We start from the raw sequence: 13,991 nt of genomic DNA on the forward strand, positions 1-13,991 counted from the left end.
TTCCACGATTTGGAATAGGTTAGTAATCGTTCGAGCGGAAACTTTCTTCTCGCTTTCTTAGAAGATTTTAAGGAACTACGTGATAATCGTAGAGAAATACTTTTAAGGGAATTGTTCTTTTCGAAATTACAAAGATATAAATAACCTGTAAAATTTTCTCCATTCGTATATAGCATTTTAGGAAAATTTTAAGCCATTTATATATCTGATTAAAGAATTCAAATAACAAACGATGTAATCGTCAAAAAAATAACAAATAATTTTCTTAATAGAAAATTGAATACAGTATTGGATATTGTAAATAAGAATTTATTTTTAGAGCCAAGTTAGCCGATTTAGCTATTAGAGCCAACATAAAGTAAAGCTAAAATATAGTAACTGTCAACTTGAAGCTAATATATTTCTTATTTATACTGAAAACCTCTTCAAGTTAGAAAAATACGATTGGCTGGAAAACGATCAAAAGAACGCAGCAAGGTTTAGAACACAACAGATCACGAGTTGACGCAGTCCGATAATGAAAAAGTACGTACGCTAAAGAAAACAAGAGTTGGCGGATCGAAGAGTACCATGATAACTACAATATAATATCGTCGGTGCTCGACCGATAGCACGTTCAAGTTCCATTTTATTCGTGTGCTCGTTAATTCGGTCTCAATTAGTATTAAGTGAGCACATATATGCACGTCCGTTCCTCACAGAGAAAGTCGCGAGTTCAGAGCTGCATATTTCACGACAAGCAGAACAGATTCTATACGAAATTATTTTTAATCGAATCGAAACAGAGATAGACGATGCCAGCCATAAGGACTACGGCATTTGTACTGCTCCCTTTAATTAGAGAATTATAATTATAATATTAATATAATATAATATAGATATAATTACAATATTTTAAATTAGAGAAAATTGAAGTTTTATTATATACGCAATTTTTGTTTTTCTTCATTCAATTTAAAATATTCAGTCATCGCATATTTCGTAATAGACTGTACATTTTTATACACTATATATCTTTACTTAACATGTAAAAAAACATAGAAACTTTCAAATATTTCAACGTATTTTGTAAAGTGAAAAAATATTACATATATTTTTACATTAGTATATTTTAACTAAAGGAGGTAGAAATATACCGAATCGAGGAAGCTTCGGGTTCTATAAAACACGTATCGATATCTAATATATAACTAAAATAACAGATTTTTAATAAAACAACTAGGAAATAAAAGTAACGGCAAACAGCAAATTTGTATCAAATAGCACAGCTTTCCTTCGAAAAAATCTATCTAGCATTTTTTTTCACTTTCTATTATAATTGTCGAAGTATTTGAGTTTCTTTGTGTTCTTTAACTCTTACGTAAAGTTATTGTCGCTACAAATTGGCTAAAATGTTTGGATGCTTATGAGCAATGTATGTGTATTTCAAGTGTGTGCCTAATGAATAGACATAATACAATATTCTAGCACTTATGACTGGCAGGATAAATCTATATACAGACTTCATCGTGCGTTTCATAATAATTGACATAACACGCTTTTCTAAACTACGCAAATGAAGTATGTGTTTATCTAAGCGACAGAGCATAATACATACATACATACATATGTACGTCGCGACACTTGTAACGAGACGCATTGCAAGAAGAAATGTGCATTCTGTTTACGGCGAGCATGCCAACGACAGATTAAACCGATCTTAAAATAGAAGGTCAGTCCGCATTGCATTGAAAATTGTCACATTTATATGGAATCAGTCGCTCCGTTGGGGAACGAAACGTTAAAATAGATTTATGCGACTACCGTCAGAGTCAAAATATAACGGGGTCTCTTATAAATATTTGGTTTTGTGAATACTACAGAGGACAAGTGTGATAAGTCACATACAATATCATAATATTTATCTATAAATATATATATTTATATATATTTGTGGGAAAAGGATCCTCTTCAAATATAAAAGACAAACATAATTATTATACTTCCAGCTACAAAGCTGACGTTAAATATAAATCTAGTAAATTATATTGTACACTTTCATATCTTTCTAATTTTAAATACTTGGTATTTAAATTTTGTTTGTTAGAAAAAATGTTTAGTATCTGAGAAAAATTTAAATACATATCGCTGTATGTTTATCGATTTATTTATCGATTATTTATTATAAGTAACTATAACATTTAAAAAAATTATATTAAACGTAATTAAAGGTATCTACATAGGTATTTTCTCTGTGGAAAAATTTATGTCTCGCCCATCAGCAAATCTTAATACGTAAGGTAAACGAATAGTTCCTGTTTGCAATGTGCTAGTTGCATGGATGGTAATCACTGTGGAGTTAAGTTCGTCTGACAATAATGCTAGATATGGTACTATATGTCGAACATCTATCCTCTGGTCATATTATATGCATATATGCACGATGTCAACGATATCTTCGAGGCAATGTCTCTAATTGTAACATGTTTGTAAAACGATAACAAGATAATGTTACGATCGTATACAATAGTTAGGAAATTATTTTTAAACCGTTATGATTTACGGTGTGTAATGTCTGTAGATAATAGAATTTTAATTTTCTAGCAGGAACATTAAAAAGAAGATCGTCTTATGGGATTAATTGAGTTGCTACAAATGCAATTAGAATTTCTAATAGTATTAATACTATTAACGCAAAATATTAATAGTTTCGTATAAATTCTATCATATTTTGTCATATTTTTATATTTTAATTTTACTATCTATTTCTTCAACTCTTCCATTTCTTTCTATTTTATATTAATTATGATATTAAAGGTAAAGATGAACTAACTGAACTATGGATATTTATGCATTTATGGAATATAAAATGAAATTAGAAAATGCAAAAATACATGAGATATTATTGGATGTCTACAAAAGTGTAAGCATCCACATAATAATTACAATTATTTTTTTCAATAAACGAACAAATACCTAAAACCATTGAATTTTTTATCAAGAGGAAAAATTTCTTTTAATTACCTAAGTCGTTGTCTTCGCTTAAAAGAATGTACATGAGAATGCACGTGAGACTCATCGTCTTCATTCATGGTTCTAACTCCTAGATTAAAAATAGGGGTTTATAATCCCAGAAAAAATTATAGAAATCGGTTGAAAAGCTGCTTTATTGTTTTACGTACACGTTTTAAATAGAATACTTTTTACGAACACTACACGGGTGTCTTGCCTAATAATGCGTTAATCCCCTTAAAGGATTTTCGTCGGTTTATCAAAATGAGGCAAACTTCTCCCTCGCGTGAATTGCTGTTTAATAAAATTTACATCCTAACTACTATTACATGCTAAGTGGAGCCGTTCTGAACTCTCTTATGTATGCCGAGTTTACGAATAAAGGATCAAGCGGGAAGGAGCGAACTTATATGTGGTTAATTCGACAATAGGTCAAAGTTTAATAATTCTCTGTCTTTATTGCTGATCTCTACAACGAATACATCGAATTTCAATATTATTTTTGAGTGAGTTTCAGTTTTATGTGACTATGTTATATTAGTCTCTATCTTCATATAATCATTTTCCGTTAAATTTTATTATTGATTTCTGGTGAATGAATTTATGAATATATCAAATTCCAATTATGATATTATTTTATTAACAAATTTCTATGTCATGTAAAAAATTATTTTGTTAGTTTCAATATCATTAATTTATTCTTAGTTTTTCATACGAATGTATCAAATTCTAACTATGATAGTATTTTAGTAATAAAAATTTATTTCGTGCGAATACTTCATTAAGGATGAAGTGCACTTTGTAATAATAAAAAGTATAATTTAACAAAAAGCAGCTTAGTATTTTAGTTAATAAGTATGTTATATTGCATTAAAATGTATACGACATACGTTAAACGTTGTGATAATTTAATAGCTAAAGATTGCGCGTAATCAACAGAAAGATAAGATTCGCCCACTTTTATTGTAACAAAGAGCACTTACTGCCTACTTTCACAGCATTACTAGCCTTTTACGTAAGAGATTTCGTATGGTGTATTGCGACAATGTCCTCGCGAATATATCTAAGATTTCAAAATGCAAAAAACAATAGTTTCAATAAAAATAATCAAACATGATATACTTAAACATCTAAAAAATAACTAAATTCATCTAATTGAAAAATCGAACTTTCCGCCATCGTTCAAATCTTCCAACTAGGTACGCTTGTAACGCAAGCTATAAATACTCGCGCTGTATAGAACATCGATATAAAATAGTAATTACTTATCCATGAATACCAACAAACCAAGAAAATACTACGACGTTTGTAACCTATAACGTCTTAAACAATAAAAGTATTAAAATGAATTATTTTATAAAAGATTTCCAAAAATTAATTATTGGCTAAACGATCGTTGGTTATTATAAAGTTATTGTAGATAATGTAATAAGCAACGAAAAAAGTTCGGCTTACCTTTGTTTTGAGCGATTTCCATCTGGTTCTGTTTGGAGAAATCATTGAGGTTATTTTGAAAAGTGGATCCGTCATCAGACGTCATCGATTCGCCTTCCGATATATATATTCGATTTTGGATAAACAAGCGAAGAGAAAACAACTCGTCCGACCCGCCACTGCACACCTTGTCACGTTGCCTCCTCGAGTGGAATTTCTGAGGATACCTATCGACCGACTCGCCGTACCTCGTGGCACAATCGAACTCATCGACCAATGGACGTAATAGACAATAGTCACGTGCAAGTTTCGACAATATATTAAGAGTAATCCATTGACAATGATATGTGTAATGTAATATACGAATTTCTTTTGATTCCTTGAACGTATATCAATGTATTGCATACAACTCATCAAAACTTACCGACTAATCGTTTGAGTGACGAATGTGTTGTTGATTGCTTACTAACTAGAATCATCACATGTCGGTTAATATCGTATATAAATATGTAGGATGGCATTATTGTACATTGGAAGACACGAAACTGTCTTGAAAGAACTAAAACAGCGATATTTATAGGTATTCTTACTATATCCCACAGCATTTAATAGTGATGTTCTTAATCATTAATTGTAGCATGTTTTCATAAATGCAGTACAATTACATAAAAGGATAAATGCATGGTATCTTTTTGAATCGACTTTACGTGCATCGACGAAAATAACGTTTGTAATCATATTATTGGAGACGTGCAATTTCCCGCGGATTTTGCGTTCTCTGTTCTCTCTTGCACGTGTGAACGTTAATTGCGAGAGCTGAAGGGTATTGAAAGATTAAGGTCAAGACAAATGGAACGTCGCATTAGGGCCAAGTCCGTTTTATGAGAAAACCTATACGAGATACATATGTACATGTACGAAAGGCGGAGCTGCATCGGTGGACAGTGCATGAAAAGATAAGAATTGTTGTCGACAGGGTTCACTGAACTTTATTAACATGTAACAATGAAACGGAAGTTATAGGACTTGGTGGACAAGAAATCTGGCGATCGCACGCGTTTAACGACCGTTCCCGGTAGACTGACGAGAAATTCAGTCAAAAGTCGAAAGGTTTATTTTTGGTTAGGTTGTCGTGCCAAAGGAGGACAACGTGGCCAATGTCGCATATGTACTAGTGGCGTCAAAACAATTGGCCTGACGACGTAAACGGCCTGCGTTACCGGGCCTCTGTTATTCTACAAGGTGACTAAAAACACATGATTACAAAACTAACATTTTTCTTCTTTTTTTCATATCATACTTCATCAACGTTCGACTATACACATTTATCCCGTGATAATACTTCCCTATAGCCTCAAAAGACACTTTTTTTCTTATTTACCACACAACCATAGGGTACATATTCTTTCAAATGTCGGACAACGTTTAGAAAATCAAACATCGCCCAACTTCTGGTTTCTTCTTTTTCTCCGTTAATTCATCACGATACGAAATATCGTGCTCGGTTATTGAAAATATCCTTAAATAATACGCGGTAAATGTCTCAAAAATAAGTATCGATACTCATTCCATTTTCATCTACATTGTACATTAGATCTTGCGTTACCGTAAACGATTCTATATCATTTATTTATGTGACAGTGCTGTTCAATTTCAACTCCAGAGTGTAGAGAAGAATTCTCTCACTCTGTCGCATATGCTACGCATACACGCTACCAATATGAGTTTCTCGCCTATATCCGTTCATTTTCAGAGAGAGTTAGAAAGAGAAAGAAATAATATTTGATCTCTTCCCCTTTTTCTTTTCCTCTTATAATATGATGACACGCAAAGGGGGACAAAGTCACATAAGGGGCCCCTCTCGTGGACAGCACTGATTTACGCGCACAGAATTCGCCGCGCAAACAGATCAGACGAGAGAGCATTATTGAGATACAATTCATGAATAAAGTATACGGCTAGGAATTACGTCTGCGTGGAATACGGAATAAGAGAGTTATTGCGTTATTTTTACAATGGCATATCAATGCATATCGATTATTGCGCATATGTTATCCGCCATGCCAAAGTACAACCTCGACTCAACGAAATCACGATCTGATTTCGAACCCGATACTCTGAAGAAATTTAAAGAACCTCTCAACCAACATCTTCTCGTGTTGATCCCGTTTGGTGGCGAGATCAGCGATCTTGTTGGTGTACGCGCGGAATGCTTGCACGAGAAAATCGTGGCACAACATCACATCGTTGTCCGCTAATAATTTTTGAACATTTTTTCTTTCAACCGATCTGTCATCGGATTGACCGTCGACATTGTGTTCATCTCCGTGACAGAAATGATTCGTCGCCATGAAACGCAGAAGAAGATACGCGAGGAATCTACGATGACACCAGAGAGCCTCGTGATCGTTATACATGCAAATAGCACTGTCATTCGCGCGACATTCTTCCAGCCAATATGACAAAGAACGGAAATACGCTGTTTGATGTTGTTTCGTTCTCGACGAAGGAGTAGTCGCTCTGAATTCCGCGTTCGTTCTACCGAATAACCTCTGCAATTGATGCATGTCCTCTGTATCACTGATGTTCGATTTAACGTAAGCGAACAGTTCCTCTTTCCATTGCTCCCCGACATCCGGGCACTTTATAAACGGTTCCCTCGGCAGTTCCTTCAATTCGAACATGTACTTATTCAACAGGAACTGTCGATAGGAAAGCCCGCTATAATCCGATACGTGTCGTTGACACCATGCCAGCGAATTCTTCCATTCTGTCTCTAGAGTCGGATAAGCGAATCCACACGATTCACGAAGAGTCATTACATGACGCCTGTGACTCCAGGCATGATAGTTGCTCGCGTATCTGTCCGCGCACGTAGTCGCTATATCCAGTTCCCTACAGAAGGGCGATTCCACCGATTCCGGATCGTAATGTCCATCCTTACTGTTCAGTATGTACGACAATAACCACCGCCGATAGGCAAACGCCTCGAAACATTTCGGCTTATGATAAAGCACCAATCGTGAGAAAAAGAATTCCTCAGGTGCTTCCAACTTGTGGCTTCTTACTAACTCCCGACGCATATTCCAAAACGTCGTGACGTCTGGATTCAATAACAACGCGCCCAGTAACCATCTTGCTATTGTGCTTGGCTCCTCCCGTCTGTGTTTATTTTGCCGAAGTTCGAAGAGACGACGATAAGCGTAGCAGTACAGTGGTTGCACGCACCACGACGCCAACCCGAGACAGTCCTCCTGATGGAATACAGGCGATTTGTTCTCATTGTCTTCCGCGGGAATTATTTCGAAACTCTTCCTGAAATTGCAAACGAGTCAAGGCTTTACTCACGCGAATTCTCGCATTCTATCAACTGCTGCTGTAAAAAGTAACTTAAGTAATGAATAACAATTTTCAATGTACAATAAATATGTCCAATTTATATAACTGAATTGAACAATTTTTATTAACTCTTCTATATCCTTCGAATCATTTTCGATTCAATTGCGTTTCTCTATTGTTAAAGAATTTCTTAAGTTTGAGCAAATTATACGAAGAGTAGGTTCTTTCTAGTTTAACTTTTATACTACAATTTTTCTTCAAGCATTACAGCACTATATGCTTATTAAAATAAAAGATATGTTAGAACATAAAAATTCACAGAGCTTATCAGGGTTAAATATTATTCAATATAAATAAATACAGGTATGGCAATATACATTTAAAAAATGTTTAAATTATATCTCAGAAGGAACGTTATGAATTACATAACAACATAAAGAATATTTATAGGATAATGTAGGAATAGTACCACCTTTTAGATGTACATATGTGTACATACTGTTATAAAATTATATTTTTAACATATCTGAATTTAGTTTGATATATATTATCATTATTGGTTATTGGTATGTGGTATACGTGATGCACGCAGTTATAATACTTGCAATATACATACATGTTATAATGTATATATAATGCATTTTTATACAGTAGAAAGAGAGAGAGAGAGAAAGCATATTCAATAGTAAGTATTAAGATTTAATAATCGCGATGGCGCCAGTTTCCTATCGTAAATACCAGATACCAACATTGCTAATACTGTATTTACTATGCAAACCTTTTACAAAGCGTCGTATATGCTTATGTCCGATTAAAATGTACAACGATGATGTTACGATATAATTTTATTAAAATTAAAACACGCTATGTGAAACGTTACACCGTCTATACGATAAACACGTTAAGAGACCAAAATCTAAGGATTTAGTGGTACATTTCATAGATATTTTTAAAGACTCCGCCCTCGTAATGTATCTAAGAAAACACTCACAGTGACGGATTCTTCTTCACCACATTTTCGATGTCGGAAAGGATTTTCTCTGCAGCTGGGAAAATATCGTCTTGCATTGTAACCTTGTCACTGTTATTCGTTACATGTCTCGGGAAATCAGGTATAAACCGATACACAATTAACCCTTCTGTTTCTCTCACTGCACCTTTCAATGCAGGCACGATGTAGCGTTTTTCTGCGGAAGTGTGGGGGATATACTGCGATACTGTTTGAAGTTTACTGCAAGTCTCGAATGTTCGAAATCAAATGGCGCGAAATTATTATCTCTGAATTGTGCTAAGAAAATATTAAATCTACATATATTTCTCTTTCTAAGAAAACAAATTAAATAGATGTAATAATATAAACATGTAGCTTATTATTTCATTTTTAAAACATCAGGCTAATTAATATCTTGTTATATATATTTATAGAACAATGACTTATACTACTATTGATATCTATAGAAATATTAACGGCAGAATGCTCTGTCATGCAATATAACAATAACTGTTAAAATAATGATTTAATCGAAATAAAAACTTTCCCCTTTTAAAACAATAAGTAGATTTTAATACTCATAAAAGATATTTGTTTTAAAATATGAAGAACACACTTTTTTTCATGCAAGTTTTACGCTAATTGATTTTAACTTAATATTTTTATTTTTCAGAATTTGAAAGATATTAAACGTGAATTAGATAATCGATTGAAATAATCGACATTCTCGATAAGTTCATGTCATAAGAACATAACTTAATGGAATACGACGAGGAGTCTCCGGCTATCAATCGGTATAACCTATACGTTACAAAGTTCCTCTTCATTTCATTTATAGCTATTCATCTTACCTTATAAGGAAAAACTCGTTTAATCAGTAAACGCTTCGTTCCCTGCATCTGAGGTAAAATATTTAAATTCAAACAATGTCTGATCCTCGTATAAGAACTCTAAAAATTAAGACTGGAGTTGTGAAACGTCTCGCGAAAGAAAAAGTCACTTACGAGAAAGAAGCAGCACAGCAACGTGAAAGGATACAAAAATTAAAGGAACAGGGTGAGAACACTTGAAAAATGCAGTCAAAAGTTTGTTGTATTTTTTTGTTATTTCGATCCTTTCAATAGCTGTGTTATTTATTCAAACATTTTCATATCCTTCTTTTTTATTTTTCATTTAATACGCTGAAATATTTACTTGATTAAACAACTGATATATTACTCATTATTATGTCTGTAAATGTATTCAGTACATGAAATGATGCAATAAAAAGTTCACTTTATTTCTATTTCTTTGAAGGGTAATAGTTATCTCACTTTAATTTTATTACAGATAAAGATGGTTATGATATAAAAAAGCAAGAAGAAGTACTTCAAGAATCTCTCATGATGATACCAGATTGTCAACGACGTCTTGTTAAAGCTTTCGAAGAACTTAAAAAAATTTTGGACACAGAACAAGATTTAAAAGAGGTTGAAGATTATATAGAAGCAGAAAAGGTATTGCAAGGTGCAGAAGCTCAACTTCCCAAAGAAGGAGAAATTATGGAGATGTGTTAAAAAAGCAAAGTCTATTGAGTTCTTTAAGATATTGTCGAAAATTGAAAGAACTATATTTTCATGTAAGATAATATAAGATTTGTAAACGAGTTAAAATAATCATTTCATACGTAAAGAAAGTGATAGTATTAAGGTATATTATATTTTTTGAAATTAAATAACTTGAAATTAAGAAATTAAGTAACTTTGAACAATTATGTTTAATTATCAAAGTCGTTTAGAGGATGCTGCACAAAGTTGTAGGGATTCATGCTACAATATGTCTTATCCAATAGATCAGTCCATTTATAATGCCAATTATAATATGAATGTATATCAAAATATTGTTTATTCAGTTGCTATATCTGATAATGAGAATGCTACATCAGTAATTAACTTAGGAAGACGGCAAGCTGACGAAAGAGATATTGAAAATTTTCTTCTAGAAACTGAACAATCTAATAATATAAATGACCAGAGAAATACTTACAAAAAATCTAAGATTGCAATAACTAAAAATGCTATAACATCGGCATACAAATTAAATGAGAAGTTAAAAGTAATTTGTGCAGAGCTTAAAAATAGCCGCCATTTAACAGAAGAAGAATGGCAACAGAAGATAAGTATCTGTAATGCAGCAAAAGAAGAAATTGTTAAATTATTAGAGCCTATTAGGGATCAGAATTTTTGTAATCAATTAAAAAAAGATTTAGAAAGACGAAAGAAAAAGAGGTTGAGAGAAAAAATGAAAAGGGAAAAATGGAAAAATGAGAAATTAATGAGAATGGAAAGGAGAGCAAAAATGCATGCACAAATTGACTCATGGATTAGGAAGGAACAAGCTGTAATAGAGAAAGAAAAGCAAGAAGAAAATTTACGTAAAGATGCTGATATGATTTTATTTGATGTTAGAGGGAAAAGAACTGATGCTAGGAAATATCTTGGATTGTTACAAGAATTGCGAAATTTGCGAAATGTTAAGGCCAATATTGCCAGAGCTAGAGGGGAACATTTATCTTCAGCAGCAGATAAAGCATTTAATAATATTATTGGTATTTATTTGTAATAATTATTTTGATAACTGTATTTGACAATCACATTGTAAATATACATATTTTTTTAGCCAAACTAACAGAGCAATGGTCGATGCTTGATCGTGAGTATTCGATAGAGGAACAGGGTTTAAGATTAATGTTGAAAAATGATAATGAAGAAAGAATTGAAAAACAAAAAAGGAGTCTGTTTGATGAATGGGAAAAAGTATTATTTGGAAGAAAAATAGCATCTGATCAATATAATATAGATTTAACCAAACTAATTATTATAAGGTAAACGTAACTATTATCATAATTATATATTATTACTATTTTCATTACTACAACTGCTTTATTTCTAGAACTGCTTGGGATAAGTATATAAGTACAGACAGCAATGCATCAGCAATACCAATTGGATGGGTAATGCCTGATGAGCCATCCTCTGCTGCCTGGCAAAAATGCTTAAAAAAAGAAGTTTCATGAAATAAACTCATAGTATGCAATTGTAGATTTTAGATTGTAAAAATAAGTAAAATTTGATATCGTCTAATAATTTATACTATACAAATATAAACAGTACGCATTATACGCATTTAAATATGATATGATTTAAGAAAAATAAACGCTTCTCTGGTCTACTGTATTTTAAATATTTATACCCGCAGTTAATTAAATATATCATGATTTGAATGTTCTTTTAGAACTGAAAGCGTGTAATGTAATGTTTCAATTTTATTAAAATACGTATTAAAAGTATGTATAGACTTTTTTTATGATACATAAATCATATTATAATATGTATTAAATTATATTCATGCTATACTTAAAATTAAATTTTTTTGAGCTGCACTTGAAGGTTCCAAGGTCTGGACATCTTTCGCTGGTGCAGGAAGTATATTTTCCGCAGCAGACAATATCATATGCAATTTTCCTTGTAATTCTGATAATGCTAGTATTAAATTCTCTTCTTCTTCTAACTTCGCCGCTAAAATACTAAACATTTTTCGCGGTTCTGCAGCAAGTTCGTCCAAATGATCTTCATAAACATCTATTAAGAATTCGATTTGAATAAAATATATACTTTTCGAAATAAGTGCTTTTTAAACAGTAGATATAAAAAGGAAAAATTTATAACATACCCATTAATACATTAGCTACATATAATAAAACTCTTCCAAATCGAATATTTCCTATATGTCTATTCAGAAATTTAAGAATATTCACAAGAGATTTGCCATCTCTACCGCTAAGAGCTTGTTTTAAACCCTGCCTTCTAATAAGTTCCTGCATAAGTGCAACCGTAACATGTGGTACTTTATTTACTACATAACTGGACATGACACAATCCAAAGCTTTTGAATATTCGAACTTTCTTAAACAGGTATCATGTTTGGACATAATTTCTTTCGTTTCTTCATGCACCACAACATCTACTTGAGGTGTATGTAAATTTCTTCCAGAGCGTCTGTATGAAACCTTTTTACATTGCAGTTTTTCACTTTTTACTTCTTCCTCTCTTCTTCTCACAGAAATTAAACCATCAACCATACCAGCTACTATTGTTTCATCATTTGGCTGCAATCATAAATTGCATGCAGACTTTCGATTTGTGATTAAGAATATAAAGTATAATGCTGTTTTATACTATGATTAAAAATATAAAATGTAATTTTTTTCTTACACTAATTCCTATACTAAGAACTGAATTTGGATAATCCAAGGAATGAACAGTTTTGTATGTTCCAGAGTCATAAATTTTTACATGTCGATCCAATGAGCCAGACAAAATCCTGTGTCCATTTGAAGCTATTTTTAAACACGTTACAGTTTTATGATGTTGGGTAATTTTGGCAAGTAATCTGCCACCAGCAAGTGCATCCCAAACTCGAATTTCTGTCCCACCTGTTCACAATCAGGAAAATATAATTAGATGTATATGTGAAACACCTTTTTATTTAAAAAAAATATTATATTTTATCAAAATCAAACTAACATACCTGCAGATAAAAATATTCCACCAGAGGGTAAGAATAATAAACTTTCAACAGGGGCTTCATGGTTTACACTAAGAATTTGTTTGCTTGTTCTTGTATCATACATATATATATGTTTGTCATAACCACCAGACAATAATATGTCTTTAGAAATAGGACTAACGGCACCAGCTCTGATATAATCTGAATGTTCATTAAAGGATATTATTTGCTTTTCACTTGGTATATTCCAAACAGCTACAGTCTTATCATCAGAAAATGAAGCAATATGAAGATTATCTGCAGTAAAGAAAGTTCTATGTATAGCAGCTTTGTGCCCAGAAAAAAGTCGAAGAAGATTTTTTGTGTTGACATCAAAGAGCCTAATTACTGCTTCTTCGCCACCAGCACAGATTAGCTTGCCATCATTACGAAAGGATCCACCATAGGCAGCTTCTTTGAATCTACTGAGATTTTTTGTAACCAATTTTGTAATTGGATTGTATACCTGCACTCTGACTGAACAAGTAACAGCAAAATAATGTGGTTCTACTGGAGAAAAATCGATATAATCGATTGGCCCAAATTCTTTAACTAAAACAGGAGCCTGTAGAGCAAATGACACAATCACATTTTTATAAATTTCAATTTCACAATACCCTTAAATAGTTTACATAATATATAAATAATC

The 13,991-nt window shown here is 32.4% G+C and overlaps 5 protein-coding genes across 7 annotated transcripts in view; 2 read left to right on the plus strand and 3 right to left on the minus strand.

The window, feature by feature from the left end:
* The window catches only part of LOC138187271 (GRAM domain-containing protein 2B), a 79,285-nt gene extending 74,039 nt beyond the window's left edge, over positions 1–5,246 (minus strand). For both annotated transcript variants that reach the window (XM_069127884.1, XM_069127878.1), the window contains exon 1: positions 4,447–5,246. In XM_069127884.1, the coding sequence (XP_068983985.1) occupies positions 4,447–4,531 (85 nt within the window). In that variant the 5' untranslated portion in view covers positions 4,532–5,246. The remainder of the gene's footprint in view (positions 1–4,446) is intronic.
* LOC138187287 (U3 small nucleolar RNA-associated protein 15 homolog) overlaps positions 1–13,991 on the minus strand; it is a 51,390-nt gene that overhangs the window by 37,122 nt on the left and 277 nt on the right. The window contains exons 2-5 of one of the 2 annotated variants that reach the window (XM_069127916.1): positions 13,325–13,907; positions 13,009–13,229; positions 12,467–12,902; positions 12,107–12,375 (exon numbers count right to left, since the gene is read on the minus strand). In XM_069127916.1, coding sequence (XP_068984017.1) covers positions 12,140–12,375; positions 12,467–12,902; positions 13,009–13,229; positions 13,325–13,907 — 1,476 coding nt within the window. In that variant the 3' untranslated portion in view covers positions 12,107–12,139. Of the gene's footprint in view, positions 1–11,326; positions 12,376–12,466; positions 12,903–13,008; positions 13,230–13,324; positions 13,908–13,991 lie in introns of those variants that run through there. The other variant, XM_069127908.1, reaches the window with a different exon arrangement.
* Positions 5,389–9,028, minus strand: temp (protein prenyltransferase alpha subunit repeat-containing protein tempura). Its single transcript, XM_069127951.1, has 2 exons — positions 8,756–9,028; positions 5,389–7,740 (listed from the first exon to the last, which is right to left on the minus strand). Exons 1-2 carry the CDS (start codon positions 8,830–8,832, stop codon positions 6,516–6,518), a joined length of 1,302 nt encoding a protein of 433 aa, XP_068984052.1. The 5' UTR covers positions 8,833–9,028; the 3' UTR covers positions 5,389–6,515.
* Positions 9,499–10,540, plus strand: LOC138187324 (tubulin-specific chaperone A-like). Its single transcript, XM_069127990.1, has 2 exons — positions 9,499–9,811; positions 10,085–10,540. Exons 1-2 carry the CDS (start codon positions 9,682–9,684, stop codon positions 10,309–10,311), a joined length of 357 nt encoding a protein of 118 aa, XP_068984091.1. The 5' UTR covers positions 9,499–9,681; the 3' UTR covers positions 10,312–10,540.
* LOC138187314 (programmed cell death protein 7) lies at positions 10,498–11,963 on the plus strand. Its single transcript, XM_069127964.1, has 3 exons — positions 10,498–11,342; positions 11,414–11,618; positions 11,687–11,963. Exons 1-3 carry the CDS (start codon positions 10,508–10,510, stop codon positions 11,808–11,810), a joined length of 1,164 nt encoding a protein of 387 aa, XP_068984065.1. The 5' UTR covers positions 10,498–10,507; the 3' UTR covers positions 11,811–11,963.

The sequence above is a fragment of the Bombus flavifrons genome, chromosome 2 (assembly GCF_040668555.2).
Source record: "Bombus flavifrons isolate JBK064 chromosome 2, iyBomFlav1_principal, whole genome shotgun sequence".
Classification (NCBI taxonomy): Eukaryota; Metazoa; Arthropoda; class Insecta; order Hymenoptera; family Apidae; genus Bombus; species Bombus flavifrons.

Excerpts from the sequence above, each read along its gene's own strand:
- temp (XM_069127951.1), bottom strand. The coding sequence starts at position 8,832 with ATGCAAGACGATATTTTCCCAGCTGCAGAGAAAATCCTTTCCGACATC. Across the intron at positions 7,741-8,755 it reads GTGAAGAAGAATCCGTCACT|GAAGAGTTTCGAAATAATTC; the intron begins GTGAGTGTTTTC and ends TTGCAATTTCAG.
- LOC138187324 (XM_069127990.1), top strand. The coding sequence starts at position 9,682 with ATGTCTGATCCTCGTATAAGAACTCTAAAAATTAAGACTGGAGTTGTG. Across the intron at positions 9,812-10,084 it reads ACAAAAATTAAAGGAACAGG|ATAAAGATGGTTATGATATA; the intron begins GTGAGAACACTT and ends ATTTTATTACAG.
- LOC138187314 (XM_069127964.1), top strand. The coding sequence starts at position 10,508 with ATGTTTAATTATCAAAGTCGTTTAGAGGATGCTGCACAAAGTTGTAGG. Across the intron at positions 11,343-11,413 it reads AGCATTTAATAATATTATTG|CCAAACTAACAGAGCAATGG; the intron begins GTATTTATTTGT and ends ATATTTTTTTAG. Across the intron at positions 11,619-11,686 it reads ACCAAACTAATTATTATAAG|AACTGCTTGGGATAAGTATA; the intron begins GTAAACGTAACT and ends CTTTATTTCTAG.